General features: G+C 47.3%; 2 protein-coding genes across 4 annotated transcripts in view; one reads left to right on the top strand and one right to left on the bottom strand.

The window, feature by feature from the left end:
- Window positions 1-14459, bottom strand: part of LOC126559230 (translationally-controlled tumor protein homolog) — a 183694-nt gene that overhangs the window by 140056 nt on the left and 29179 nt on the right. The window lies entirely within an intron of this gene.
- On the top strand, window positions 3131-13393 carry LOC126557084 (uncharacterized). Its single transcript, XM_050212735.1, has 4 exons — window positions 3131-3647; window positions 3730-3841; window positions 8477-8616; window positions 10863-13393. Exons 1-4 carry the CDS (start codon window positions 3140-3142, stop codon window positions 13250-13252), a joined length of 3150 nt encoding a protein of 1049 aa, XP_050068692.1. The 5' UTR covers window positions 3131-3139; the 3' UTR covers window positions 13253-13393.

Here is a 14459-nt window from a genome sequence, read left to right as displayed (position 1 = left end):
ACGGTCTTCTGCAGGCTCTTTCTACTTAACAAAACATTACACGTCAAAATGCGTACAAAAATGCTAAATGTTTAGATTGTTCCATCTGTTGTCTGCTTCTTTCTTTTGCTTTCGGTGTGTTTCTAATAGCATTAATGCGGCTGAAAAATTGATACGATGTCTGTTAGTTCTAGTCCATAATTAATTGTTAACGATCCAATAATCATCACAGTAAATTGAATTCAACAAACTCGTGACGGTTCGATTGTTTCCTACACTTCGATAGATAATTATAGGCAGAGACAATTCATCAAAATCAATTGCCATAAACTCTATTATACTTATTACATTAAATGAACTGTTGGGCAACGCCTAAAAGTATGCAACTATTGGTTTGGGTTTAAATTTTTGTGTTGAAGAGAAATGACCTAGCTAGCAGGCTACTAAAAATGTCCTAAACGCGCCTAAATGAATGCAAAGCGGAGTACACGTTGCCAAGAATGCACAGTGTATTTTCCATGTATAGCTGAAACTTTAATAAAAACGCCCTTCGTCGTCCTTACATGCACTAGTTTTAATGACAGAGTGCTACTACTCATTCTCGGTTGAATAGGGCCCCTACAGTTGCCTTGTATAAGGGGTCTTGTACTTATTTATTTACTTTGTACTTGGCACTCTATGTTAGCAGAGGCCGTATTGGGGGCCCCAGATGCTTGTGTTAAGAGCCACGCAATAGTATCTTAGGTCAGTTATTAGGGACCCCTTCAAAGGCAAAAACTTGAAGAACCATTTCGACCTCCAAAGAGATCCAAAGATAGGACCTCCAAAGAGCTTAATGCGTATGTATACCTGTGTACCTCTAAATGTGCATATCTAACATATAAAGTTCTACTAACAGTTCTACTGCTAATTGTTTTTCAGTTCAACACATTTTGTTGAGCGGAACGCCTAAAATTATGCAATTCATATCACAATAGCTGCAAGTGCATGACTCAAATAACGATTATAAGAACCTTTTATTTATTTCGAACCGTTTATTTAAGCATGTAAGGAACAAAATATCTAAATCAATGTACGCAAAACGATTTTTTTTTTTTTTCAAAATAGACCCGGCACCCCAGCCCCACGTATAGCAAAAGCCAGCCGGCACTGATTATCATGCAACCGAATAATTCTGCACTCTCGTTAAATTATGCGCACATTGCATGCTTTTTTCTCTCCATAAAACCCAAAAGTGCCAAAGGTGAAAAGGTGTACCACCACAGCGGGCGAAAACAAATTCAATGATACGGTTGCCCGTAAAAGTTTGCTACAGAATAACACTTCCGGTGCGGAAGTGTAGTTTTTAACCAATCTACCATCGCCTCCGGGGTACCTCTGGAACATCCCAACTCAACGGTTGCAGTTCAATAAGTCCATTCTTCCCTGTGATTATCGAATTTTGAGTTCGAATTGAATGGGGAGGGTTTTTTTTTCTCGCCGTAGTATGTTTACGCTACGCTTCGGACACAGTTTTCCCACCAGCGAAATGTGGGCAGAGACGAAATAAAAACAATCAACACGAACCCAAACACACACACACACACAGGATATTTGCGATTCGGGAAAACGGAAACAAGCGAACGAGCAGAATCGTGAACGTGAACCATAACGAAAGCAATCAATAAGTGATTATTTTGCAGCGGTACTGAATCAAAAATGCAAACAAATAAAAATAAAACCCGCTCGAAACAACCACTCGAGAAGCATAAAAATTGTTGAAAAAATAAAGCAGCACAACAACACAGCGGCAAACAGCACGTTCGTGCTGTTTGGGAAGTTTAGGTGAAGTAAGCGCTCAACTGGAAGTGAAATTTTCACCTTTAATTTCCACGCTCCAACATTGCCGAGCGGAAAGCAGAAGCAGTTGTCGGAGTCCTCCCGAGGGAGAGAGGGCTCGACTGTTTCATGCAACAATTTAAGCTCAGCAGCAAACAGCACCCCGGGTTGACTCTAGTTTTACGAGTACCCGGCCAAGGGTTCGAGCGCCTGCAAGCTTACAATTGATTATCATTCCAATTGTGATTGTTTTCTCCGGTGATTTATGCGAACCGCCCGCTTGCTCCTCCAAAGTTCTCCCTCCGGACACCGTTTTGTCAAGGCACAGTCGTGAAGTGTTTGTGTAGGGTTTGCTGTGATAACACCGAGCTGCAACGGTGTGTCCTTGTGCTTGCCCACCGAAGTACGGCGCTTCGGAACGGAAAACGGAAACTTTTGTCCACTCTGGGGAACCGGTGTGCAATCACAATCACGCTCAGCAAGTATTTTAAACAACAATTTACAGCAACAATCCTTGCTGGGATGATGGGATGACGTGGCCTGGGTTTCCGCGGTACTGCAGGAAATAATTCGCAGAAAACTAGTCCCTCACCGGCCTAGTGGGGAAGGCAATCAGAATTGATTTGATTAGAGATTCCCAGCCAGTCCACGCAGCGTCATCATATCGTCATCGCACAACGTCACAGCAATAATTGAGATTCAGCTAGCGAGCGGCCGATGAGCAAGCAAAACGTATCCCTGCCCCCGGCGGGATTATTGGTTCCGTTCCGTCCGTCATCGTTCGGACATCGATCGTTCAATCGTATCAATCAGCCCTACATCATTTCCCGTCGCTTCTAATTTACACCAAACCGCCATTGCAAACAAGTGTGTGTAATAAATATAGAATCACCTTCCTAACACCTCTAATCATCTTTCTTCCCTCTCTAGGAACGGAAGTGACGAGGACGATACATTGCTGCGTGGTCGGTACAACACGAAAGGTATCCAACCTACGCGAGCCCGGCTTGAGAATCGATTTCGTTCCACGTTTGACAGCGAGAGAATCGCTAAGCACTTGCCGCTGCTGCTACTACTGCTGCTAATCGATCGATAATGACAAAATAACAACGGCCGAACGAAGTGCACGAACGGTTGAAAGGCACGTAAGGTCAAGGGCTGCGTCGAGATTACGCCCGTTAAAGTCCGGAGCCTGGTCGGGCAAACGAAACTGGAACACGCTGAAACAAAACGTGTCAGTATCTCCCAAGAACGCGTCCATCAACTAGCGAGGAGAACCCGGGTTGTGGCGCGTTTGGTAAACTTGTGACACGAAGAATCGGAAGTAGTGCAAGTGACAAGCATGTGTTCTCGAAGCAGCAGCAGTAGTAGCAGCAGGACGTCCCGTGGGACCACTTCTGCCGTTTTGGTCCTTGGAGTAGTGCTCGTACTCCTGACATTCGCCACGAATCGAAGCCTTTGCAGTGTAGCACCACATCCGGCCACTATTAGCGTTACCTCCAGTGAATCCACAACAAGCAGCAGCAGCACTAGTAGTAGTAGTAGTAGTAATAGTAGTCCCACGCCCAGCGATAGCAGCAACCTAACCGACCGATCACATCCACCCGACGTACCGGATGGTACAACGTCACGCACAAATCCATCATCAGCCGGCGGTACGGCGCGTAAGGATACGGGCCAAAGTGAACAGCCACCCGAAGGACAGATACCGCTGGAACGGTTGCCCTCCAACACGCTGCTCAAGTACACCGCCTACAAGGACGTCTCGATACTGCACTTTCGCATACCGACCGACACCCGTACAGCCTTCTTTAGCTTTAAGGCTTACGAGGAATCCAAAGGTGCCTTCCGTAAGTGTACACACCACCAGCGCAACGAGTAGTACGGTGCTGTTAATTTCACAGAATTTTATTTGTTCTTCTTTGCTTTCAGAGCGCAACTGCAAACCGAACGATATTACGCTGCACCTGAAAGCGGGCAGCTATCCGGTCATCAGTCCGGAAAACATCACATTCCCCAAACACTTTCTAGACGCGGAGGAACGGTAAGTGACGGAAGGGAACGAATGAAAGGGACACACCAACTCGAAGAAAATGGGAGAACTTTTTTCATTTGTTCTTTGCGAAACGGGTCTTGGTCCCGCGCGTGGATGGGTCTTGGTCCCTTATGAACCCCTTTAACCCTTAGGTGAAGATGAGCCAACAGAAAGCGAAAGAAATACTTCAATTTCTGAATTTCTGGAGCACATTTTTAACGTGTGCTAACTTAAATGGACCCAAATTCCTTTGGGAACGTTTCCCCGTAGTGAACACTAACTATGCAACAGTAGGTTAATGTTGCACGAGTCATCAACTGAATTAAGAAGTAAAATAGTTCATTCGTCTTTGCATTCACTTAGTGCACTCTTGGCCCATTTGCAGTACTCAATTAATCGAATCTTAGTATAGAGCATTTTGTTGTTGTTTGAGCTACGTTTTTATCGCTAAGTTAATTCCTTACACCTTTTTTTAATGTTATTTTGGCTTTATCATTTGACTAATTATCGGTGACTTAGATTGTCTACTAGTAAATACGACAAATGATGCGATTTTAGAGCTTATTTGAAAGCATTTACATCGAACCACGCTGTTTTACTCCTGCTGTGTTGTCCTTGTCATCATAAAGGTCTACCTACCTTTTCTTCCAGGTTTGCTCACACGTGAATTTGACCTTTTTCTTAATGTATTCAAGAGCTTAATGTATTGACCATTGTAGCATCAATAACATAGTCAAACTGTATGAGAGACTCCACAGTTGTGGTTTCGGAAAACCAAATTTTGCAAGAAAATTATAAGATTTATGTACCGAACTATAGGAACTTAGGCAAGACTGTCTTTTGAGTTTGCTTATCTAGGGACTTCAAAGGCGGGCGAGCATGAACCGTCAAGATTACGGAAAAACATCCTTCCCACAAATGCCACAGCTTCAGCATTTGAGCACTGAAATTAAGCAGTTAAAGTTAACTGACTAACTATACTTTGATGTAATTCAATAACAGTAATCAACGTGATATTCATCTCTTGCAATCATCCTGCTGCCTAGCAAAGGGTTATGCGGGACCGAGGCGAAACGCTTGTGTAACTTACACCCATTACACACGATCACTGATCAGCAACTGTCGGTACATGGATGGCCGGACACCCGGATCCTGGCACCCCGTGCAACCTACCAAACTCACTCTCACGTCCTTGCCGCACGCGCGTCAGATGGCGCGGGATGCGGCCCAAAACAGCAGTAAAACTCATCAAAAATTACGTGACAAATGTTGCCAAAGCTATCATCAGTCAACCGCAGCATCTTCGCACGTCAATCCACCAACACACCCGTTGCTTGGTGGAGAGCCCACGTTGCCCTATTGCGAGCAAACATTTCTGAACCAGGGCAAGTTGTGCTGGGCCCCAAAAAGTTGTGCTTGCCAAAGTCTTTAACGAGGCCGAGGAGGGAAGCCTTCCGAACGTCCCCCATTGCCTTTAGGCCGTCACGGGTGAAACAAACGGCAACAAAAGTGACGGTTTGTGTGCTGGTCCTCGCCAAAAAACGTTTTTGGCCACAAAATCACAGGTTTTTTAAATGTGTTTGTGTGTATGAGTGTGCAGGCGCCCGTACGTGCGTCCCGAGCTGTCTTCCATCTCTTATGGTGGAAGTGTTTCATTTTGAGGCGCCACAAAATTATGCCGCCGCTCACCGGCTCCTCCCGGAGCCGCAGAGGCAGGGCAAAAAAGTTGTTTGCCAACTTCAAGTCGCCAAGCGAAAGCCACACCGAAGGGTGAACTGGAATGCGTGATAAAAGATGCGTCAGCTACCCATCGGAAAGGTAACGCAATGCCACGATGGGGAACAGACAAAACAAAAACGCTAGCAAAAGAATAAACAAAACTTTTGCCGGAAAAACCCGGCCCGATAAACTTTCCGTACGCTTGCCCGGGAACACGCGGGAAGGTGCGGGAGCAAAGGGTACGGCCACGTGTATCCAGGAAATGAGTAGTCGATGAGCTTTGTCGATGAGCGAAAGGCTGCCAAATATTCATCGCCAAGATGGATACCGCCACCTGCTATGGCGGCGGCGAGTCGGACCAAATTCGGAAACAATTTCCACCCACTTTCTCCGCCCCGAAAAACAGCAACAATTTGCTTACTTTCGCCACTCTTGGGGGCGAAGAAAATGCTACCTACCGGAATGATTAGCATCCCTGTCTCTGGTCTGCTGCTGTTGGACGTTGATCACTGTTTGGATGCCGCTTCGCATGCCGATTGTCCATTATTTAGTGGATTTGCGAGCGGAAATTGCCAAAGATGCTTCCAACCATGACGAAGAAGTTGCCCAAGGACTGGCGAGGACCGGCAGTTCTGGTTACCCGTCCTGAGCACGCTGCCTACGTTCAAGTGAAGTTGTTTGCTCTTCACAGCGAAAACGAAATAGCATCGGATTGACGCAAATTTATGGTTTTTCGATTTCAAAGTAAGCCTTGAGGCGGGTGAGGCTTGTTCCTAGTGCGTCATCATGCTGGGGCAACGCTTGTGGAATGTTCAACAGATTTAGGCGTCTGTAAGGAGAATAAAGCGGTGTAAGCCGTCTAGAAGTCTACGTTTTTCGTAGAGTTGAAGTCCAAAGCAGGACAAACCTTTAACCAAAAATCGTCATCAACTTAAGCGTTCTCATCACTCTTGAGCTGTCCACATGTCTTGTTTAATTAGTGAAATTCCTTCATCTTTCGAAACCTCTCTCCATGGGACAGTCTGTCAACAAGGAGCGCCTCGATATACCATAACTATACGATACGGAGCTTTTTGAGGGGGGGTTTGTCAGCTCACAGAAAATCAAAGACACCCCTTTCTGCCATGGCTGATTCTTCAAAACAAAACCAATTCCACCCTCGGGGCAACCAAATGCAAACAAGCGCAACAAACAAACACCGTAAAAGCAAATTTCGCAACACAAATTGCATTCCGCGCACAATACATCAAGCCAGCAGGACAGGTGTGCGGGAGGCGGGGATTGGTAACTTCCCCACTTGCCACAAAAAAAAGGAAAAACCGTCATGCGAACGAAGTTGTCATGAATCGGATCATGGAAAAATGACAAATTCTATCACATTTCGATACACGGAATCACGAACCCGGAGAAAGACAAAATCCTATGAATATCAAAAACGTTCTCCGAATGGCCGCCGGTAGTGTCTTGGGACGAAAAGCACGCAATGGCGTTGGGGAGGGAGAGGTTGCTCCATCTTTATATGATTTCGTACGATTTGTTCTTCATGTGAGAATCATTGCCTTGCTTTGGTGGTGGTTACCTTTTGCCAGTGAAGAGCGTACGTTGTACGCTTTTCCTTCTCAGAATAAAACTCCAACACCAATCAAAAAAAAAACAAGACGAATCAAAATAAATCCCCAACTCCGATGCTTGGGAACGTTTGCTATTGGAAGCCAGAAATCGAAAAGCAACGTAACACACACACACATGGTTCGCGATGAAATGCGACTGGAGCTAGTTTTTCTGTTTTACTTCGAATTCGCGTACGAATTCCCTGCTTCAGCTACCAAAAGAAGCACAACCAAAATGGGAAAACTCATCATAACCCATGGAAATGTTGCACGGACACGTACGGGGGAAGCATGCCGCGAAACCCGGTAGAGACATTCCTCACACTGCCAACCTTTACCGCCCGACCACCAACAACGTTCTATCGCGGCTAATGCTATTTTGTGCTAGATTATTATATTTTCTTTTGCCTCGGTACCGTTCGGACCACCGTTTGGCGCTCCGGAATTCCTTCCCAAAAGCCCGGGGAAAACTGCACCCAGATCCTGGGCAGACGGCAGGTAACGATATATGGAAATCGGGGAAGCATATTTGCATAGTGATCGGGCAGGCACCGAGTACCCTTCACCTTCCACCAATCTCGTCGTTCGGTCGACCCGGTCGGTCGAGTCATTCGCAAGTAGCTGTCCTTGAGTTTTTACTCTGGTGTGCGAGCATTGGAGAAGACGAATGGCGTTGAAATTTGATTTACAGCCCCAAACCCCCCCCCCCCCCCTAGTCCCCCCGTACACGGCAACGCTACTACAAGTACGCCCGCAACATCGGGGTACTTGGTGGCCCTCCTTCGCAGAGTGATGGGTTTTATGCTTCTAACGCGCCGTATCGTAGGTCCGCCTTGTACGTCATGTGGACTCTAGGCGATAACGTACACACACACACACACACACACAGGGAAGTTTTTTTGTTCTCCTCTCTCCAGAATCTATGCGATCCTTGTCGGGTGTATTGGGTCTTGTATGGAAAGGAGGTAGTTTTGTTTCGAGGTCAGAGAACGAAAGCCAGTTGCTTCAGTCGGTACAGCCACTAGAAAGCCGCAGGACTCCATTGAAATTGCTTTCCATCGCACACCGTGTATTGCTAGTAGTGCGTGGTAAAGGATCCACCCTATAACTCCGTGCCGTGAGAAGCTTGTTTGAGTCATTATTTTTGGAACAAATTTCTGCTTAACATCTAACAAGCCAATTGTAATGAAATAAGCTCAAAAGCACAATCTTACAATAGACACTTTTATGTGCTATTAATTTTCATCACATCTCATCACCGTTTTTGGGGCTTTTCTTTAACATTCTTCTTTTTTCATTCCAATTTCCGCTACAGATTCGAAATCCACAGCCTACAGTTCAAGTCGGATAGCACAACGCGCCGGCTAAGCATTGAAGGTCCCCATCCGGGCAACTGGTTCGCCGTGGCATTCATCAGCTGGACCGATCCGAACAACGAGCGAATAGAGCAGCAAGGTAGGTGTTGGAAACCAGCCAGCAGATATCAACCTCACCCGGTTTATAGCACAGCCCAAACTACCCTGAAAATTGTCTCCTGGCACGGCTAGAATCAACATTCGCTACGGTCCGGCAAACGTCCGTCAAAAGCGACGTGACCGTAGAGGATAATTTTCCATGTGCCTGTGTTTAAAGCTGGGCGTCTACTCACTCACCCACATGACACACACAACGGTAATAGTGTAATTAAATCACACCCCATGGTGGCCAATTTTGGCGGGATAGGAGACGTAAAAAAAAAATAGCTCCACAAAAACGTTCACCGTAAATGGAGAACTTGCGTAGAAACACGTCGCTCTCACACGCTGACTAAACTGTCACATGGATTGAATAGGGGGACAAAAAAAAACGAATCCAAATACGGCCACAAACGGTCATTTGATTGACTGTCATTATTTGTAATTAGGTCGAAATTGAGACACCCCGAAAATAGTGCCATCAGAAATATCGAAGCGCCATGCTTTCTACGCTCGGAGTTGCCATCGGAATCACACAAAATGACAGACCGGCCCGGAACAGATCGCTCATACCTGATCTCGCTCTCTGTCTCGCTGTGTGTCTCAATCAAATTAACAAATAGCATTTCACGGCACGGTATCGGTGCGTACCGATTGGAAATTGAGGCCATTCAACGACGCCATCCCCAACATCATCTGATGCGCGAAAATGAAGCGTACGCAAATCGTGTCGTGCGATGCGAATGTTTGCTTCACCCTCACGCTGGATATGGACGCGCGCAACCAGTGATTATTGCAATCGTTGCCATGTCTTTGGTCCCACTTTTTGTCAAACCTCGTCATCGTTAGTGTGTGGCAAATTAAAATTTAACCCAAATTTGTGTCCCTTTATTAGCTGAAGGTGATGTGTGCCGGTGGCCGTGGCACGTGGTAATAAACCGATTCGTTTGTTTTACATATGCCTAATGATGGGCCATTAATTTCCATTCCCAAAAGATTCGTGCGAGATTAAAGTGGTATAATTGGTACAATAGTACATTAGTTCCCCGGGTACGGATTGATCATTCGTTGCTATGAGGAGTATGCATAGAGCTATATTTGCCCATTTGGAATTTAGTACATTGAATCTATACTATTCTAATTGTAGAAAGTATATTTCGATGGAATTTGAATCCTCGCACCATTGTCGCTTCACCACCGGACCATCCACCACTTCTTCATAGCCAAAACTAAAACGAAAGTCTATCGCTAAGTGTACCCTCTGAATCCACATTCCAAAAACAACTTCTTTTAAAGAGAAAAGATAGCAACAGAAACCCTGCTCTAGTTGCTGTAGAGGACGCCGTGCTCTAAACTAACAAAACAAAAGCGTATTAATTAAGTGCCATAAAATGGAACAACATTGACGGTAGCTAAATTGAATTCCTAACAGTAGCAAAGCAACACCGGAAGCTTCCTCGCACAACACTTCTACCGATTCACTACGTTAAGTGTTAAGTACAAAATTAACTCCCGAAAAAAAACACACACAGAAAAACCTCCCACTCAATACTTGGTAATGACTAAATTATCCTTTAACCGCCGTGAACCTGATTCCTCCTCCAATGTCTCGTCCTCCTGCTCATCCACCAATTTCTTGCAATCTTCGATTCCATTTCCCTCATTTAAGATAAACGTTTCGCCACCTTTTGTTGGAGGATTTACGAAAGCCACCTTTGTACACCCGGCAGATCACTTTGTGGAAGCGAATAGGGGAGAAGCACACCAACTTGACTTTACTGGTGCGATAAGAAAATGCTAATACTACGAGCACATACAAAAAAAAAACGCTGCACTCAAACGTCTGTGGCAAGGGCAGTGCGGAAATTGAACTGTAGCGACAATTGCACACTATTGGCATAGTTGGTGAGGTTTGTGAGTGGAGTATAAAATAAAGCGTAGCAAGGCGGTGACTGAAGGAAAAGAGACCGAAAAAAAATAGCGACACCGGACACGAAACCTAGCTCCTTACCCAACGGAGCTGCAGTTTGAAAGTTTTTAATGATGTTTGAAACGGTAGCAAAAGCTACGATGGGAAATGATGGCAATGCAACTTCTCCAGTCGCGGGACTAACTTTAATTTCTTTCCTTGCCTGTCTAGTGCAAGCTGCAGACACCATACTTTTTGCTTTACTTACCCTCACTTTTATCGTATCCTCCATTAATGGCACCGTGTTCTTCGCTTTCTCTTCCGCCCCAACCCAACAGGTCTTGCTGCATCGTGCGAAACTTTGCTGATGTCGGAGATGTCCGTCGCGAACGCTCAGCCACAGATGCTTAATGTGGACGTCCGTTACGAGGGTACGCTTGACGCTGATCAGCCGGAACCGAAATCGTTCAAGTTTTACGTCCCGAGCAACGTGTCGATCGTTACGTGGCGCTTTACCATCACGCAACCCTGCGCAAACTGTACCGACGTTAGCTTCCACGTGCAGGCGAGCGCACTGCCGACGGTGCGCAACTATCTTCAGAATGCCATCATCTGTCCAAACCAGACCGGTGACGTAAGCATCGATTTCTATCCTCACGAAAGTGCCTGGCATTACGTGGATATGGACTTTATGCGTGAAAATCCACCCAACGGTAGCGGTACGATTGTGGCCGGGTTTCACGCCAACGACACGGCCGGATTGGACGGTACGAATCAAACCGAGGGCAGAAAGATCGGGAATGGTCCTACGAGCGTTCCTGATCCGCAGCAAGCTTTAGTGTACACGGTGGAGTTACTCTATCACACGCACGATCAGACTGTCCCCGAGGCAGCGTCTACGTTGACTCCGTCCACCGAGGAAACGACCGCGGAAAGTGTCGATTCTTCCGATGAAAGTGATACCCTGACAACAGACACCAAATCACTGCCGAATCGAAGCTTCGATCGCTATCCGGTACTGCGACAAACGTACCGAGAGTTCTTCATGTTTGACTACGACCTACTGCCGGATGTGAATGGTACCGTTCCGGTTACGCTCAACCTTACTGCCGGCATACCCGCCCTGATGAAGTTCGACGTGAACGATGTGTACGATATTGGCGGTACGCTTAGCTTTGCCGTTGCGATGCGACAAGATCTGAAGGGTAGTTTGATCGATGCACGGCACGATTCGACCAACGAGCATGCGGGTGTGGTGGCTGAAAAGCTGATCGACATACAGGAAGAGTTCGTACCGGAACTTCCGGCAGCGATGACTACCACTACGACCACCACTACCACGTCCACCACCACCACCACGACAACGACGGTAGCACCGAGCAGCACTATCGAAGCGGATAAGGCAAAGCAAACCGCCGCAAAAGCCAACCAAACGGTTATCGTGTGTTTGAGGCTCGAAGAACCGGGCATTCCTACCTGGCCCGACAAGTGTGTGTACGGACGGCACATCTATCCAGCCGCAATCGTTATCAACAACACGGACGCGGACACAAACACTGGGCTCGTGCATGTCCCGTTCCCCGAGCCGGGCAGTTGGTACGTCACGCTGGGACTCTTCTGTCACGGATCGGAAGCAACTGCCCGATCGACAATCATCGATAGCGTTAAGGACTTTGTGCGCTCGTACCGTTCCACACTGGAAACGATGCAGCCACCATGTTCGTGCACTGATCGACTAAGCTACTACCGTAGCTGTCTGGCGGATGACACGTGCCTGAATGCGCTCAACGAAACCGAAACGCTCAAGATCAAGGAATGCATCATGGATGCCAAATGTACAGGAAGTCGGTCGGATGAGATGGCGCGCAAGTTTGAGCTGCACCACAAGTACGCAACGGAACAGAGCGTGCAGGGTGGGGTCGCCGATACTACGTGTAATTCCAGCGTAGTCTTCACGATCTCCTCGAGCCCGTGTGTTGCGGGACGGTGTGGACGATTCGGACGATGCTACCACTACATGTCGGGTGGGTTCGTGTTTTCGACGTGTCTCTGTCTCCGGAACTACCGTGGCTGGGACTGTACCGAAGACTCACAGGTACCGTCGAGCGCCTCCATCCTGCTCGCCTCCCTCATGCTGACGCTCTCCAATCTCCTCTTTCTGCCGAGCATCTTTTACGCCGTCAAGCGCGGCTACCACAGTGAAGCGATCATCTACTTCTTCGCCATGTTCTTCTCGGCGTTCTACCATGCGTGCGATTCGGGCGAAGAGGAGTTTAGCTTCTGTTTGGTGAAGATCGGTGTACTACAGTTCTGTGACTTTTACTGCGGTCTGCTTGCGATCTGGGTAACGCTGATCGCTATGTCCAACATTCGGCATCAGTTCGTGTCACTGCTGCACATGCTCGGTGCGATCCTGCTAGCGTTCGGGACGGAGCTGAACAAGCAATCGCTCTGGGTGTTTCTAGCACCGGCCCTCACCGGTATCTGTCTTATCTCGGTCAGCTGGGGATTACGCTGCCGGAAGACGAAACGATGCTTTCCGGCACGAAGCTATCTGGCACTGTATCTACCGATCGGTAGCGTTCTCGTAATGGTAGGACTGGTGTGTTTCGCGTTTCTTCAGACAAAACAAAACTATCACATCGTCCATTCGATCTGGCACATGGTGATGGCATTGAGCATTCTCTGCCTGCTACCGGACCGGAAAACGTTCCACCCAAAGTGCTAGCATACGGTGAGAATCTACCTGCTCAATTCGGGCTCACCCTCCACGTCGACACAGTCCCAATCGTCCAGCTCGATGTCGACGTCCTCCACCACGTCGTCCTGCTCGACAGCGGCAACTGCGGCCGCCACCAACACCACAAGCTCCACCTCGGCTGTGATATCTCCGTCGTCTCCGGTGTCGTCGGCAGCCCCGTGCACAGTGTCCACGATCACCGACGAACAGGGTACGGTCGTGCGCAGACCCCCGGCCACGATCGAACGGGTGGAGGTGCCGAATGTGTCCGATGCAGCACTGCCTACCATACCGTAGTAAAGTTGTTATTATCGACCTTACACTTCCCAATCCTCCCCTCTCATGCACACTGTGTAGCACCCTTGCACAAGATGGCGCTGCGGAAGCGCACAAACTATCTAGTAGAACACTACTGATAGGCATCATTAGTAACAACAGAGCACTAATGACACCACAGTCCCCGGTTTGATCGTTTGATGTTTTCCCAATTTTTCCACGGCACTAGATAGAGACAAAGAGAGGGGTAGGGAGAGAGGGAGGGAGCGCCCATATGGAATGGCGAGATGGCGACGAGTCCTTCCTTTTCTCGATATGATGTGATGTGTGTATCTCTCGTGTTTCTCGTGTCTGCATCATAGGTGTATGGATGTGTATGTCTCTAAGTGTATGTGATGTGTGTCCGTGTGTATGTGTGCTTGGAAGATAGCATTGGTGGCCATTGTTGCTAGCTAGTCTACTTAGTAGTACGATACGATATATACACAGAGTCGTGAACGTTTTAGCTCAAACCAATCCATGTGATTCGTCGTCCACATTCTGCGCGTGCTATGATGGTGTAAGGGTGATCCTCTATCCGTTCGATATAGAGTAAGAAGCTGTATGGCAACTATTAGAGAGGAACAAGAATAAAAAAAAACGAATGTGAAGAATCGTGAAAGCATTTGGTGAAGGGATGCACTCTCGTACTCACACGATACTCACACGAAACTAATATTTAGGGGCTGATTTACACCGATCGATCGACCATTGTTTGATAAATTCATACGTGCCTTGCTGTAGTAGAAGTGAAACCGGAAACCCCCGTACAGAGTTGCGATCAGACACACCCAGACACCTACACACAGATACACGCACAGGAAGCCTTTTTCTTAAGGTGCGGGATGATTAAGGGCAGGATGCAACGAAACTTGACATT

Source organism: Anopheles maculipalpis, chromosome 2RL (assembly GCF_943734695.1).
Source record: "Anopheles maculipalpis chromosome 2RL, idAnoMacuDA_375_x, whole genome shotgun sequence".
Lineage (NCBI taxonomy): Eukaryota > Metazoa > Arthropoda > Insecta > Diptera > Culicidae > Anopheles > Anopheles maculipalpis.
Note: the sequence above shows the minus strand (reverse complement) of the source record. Positions and strands in the feature narration are given on the sequence as shown.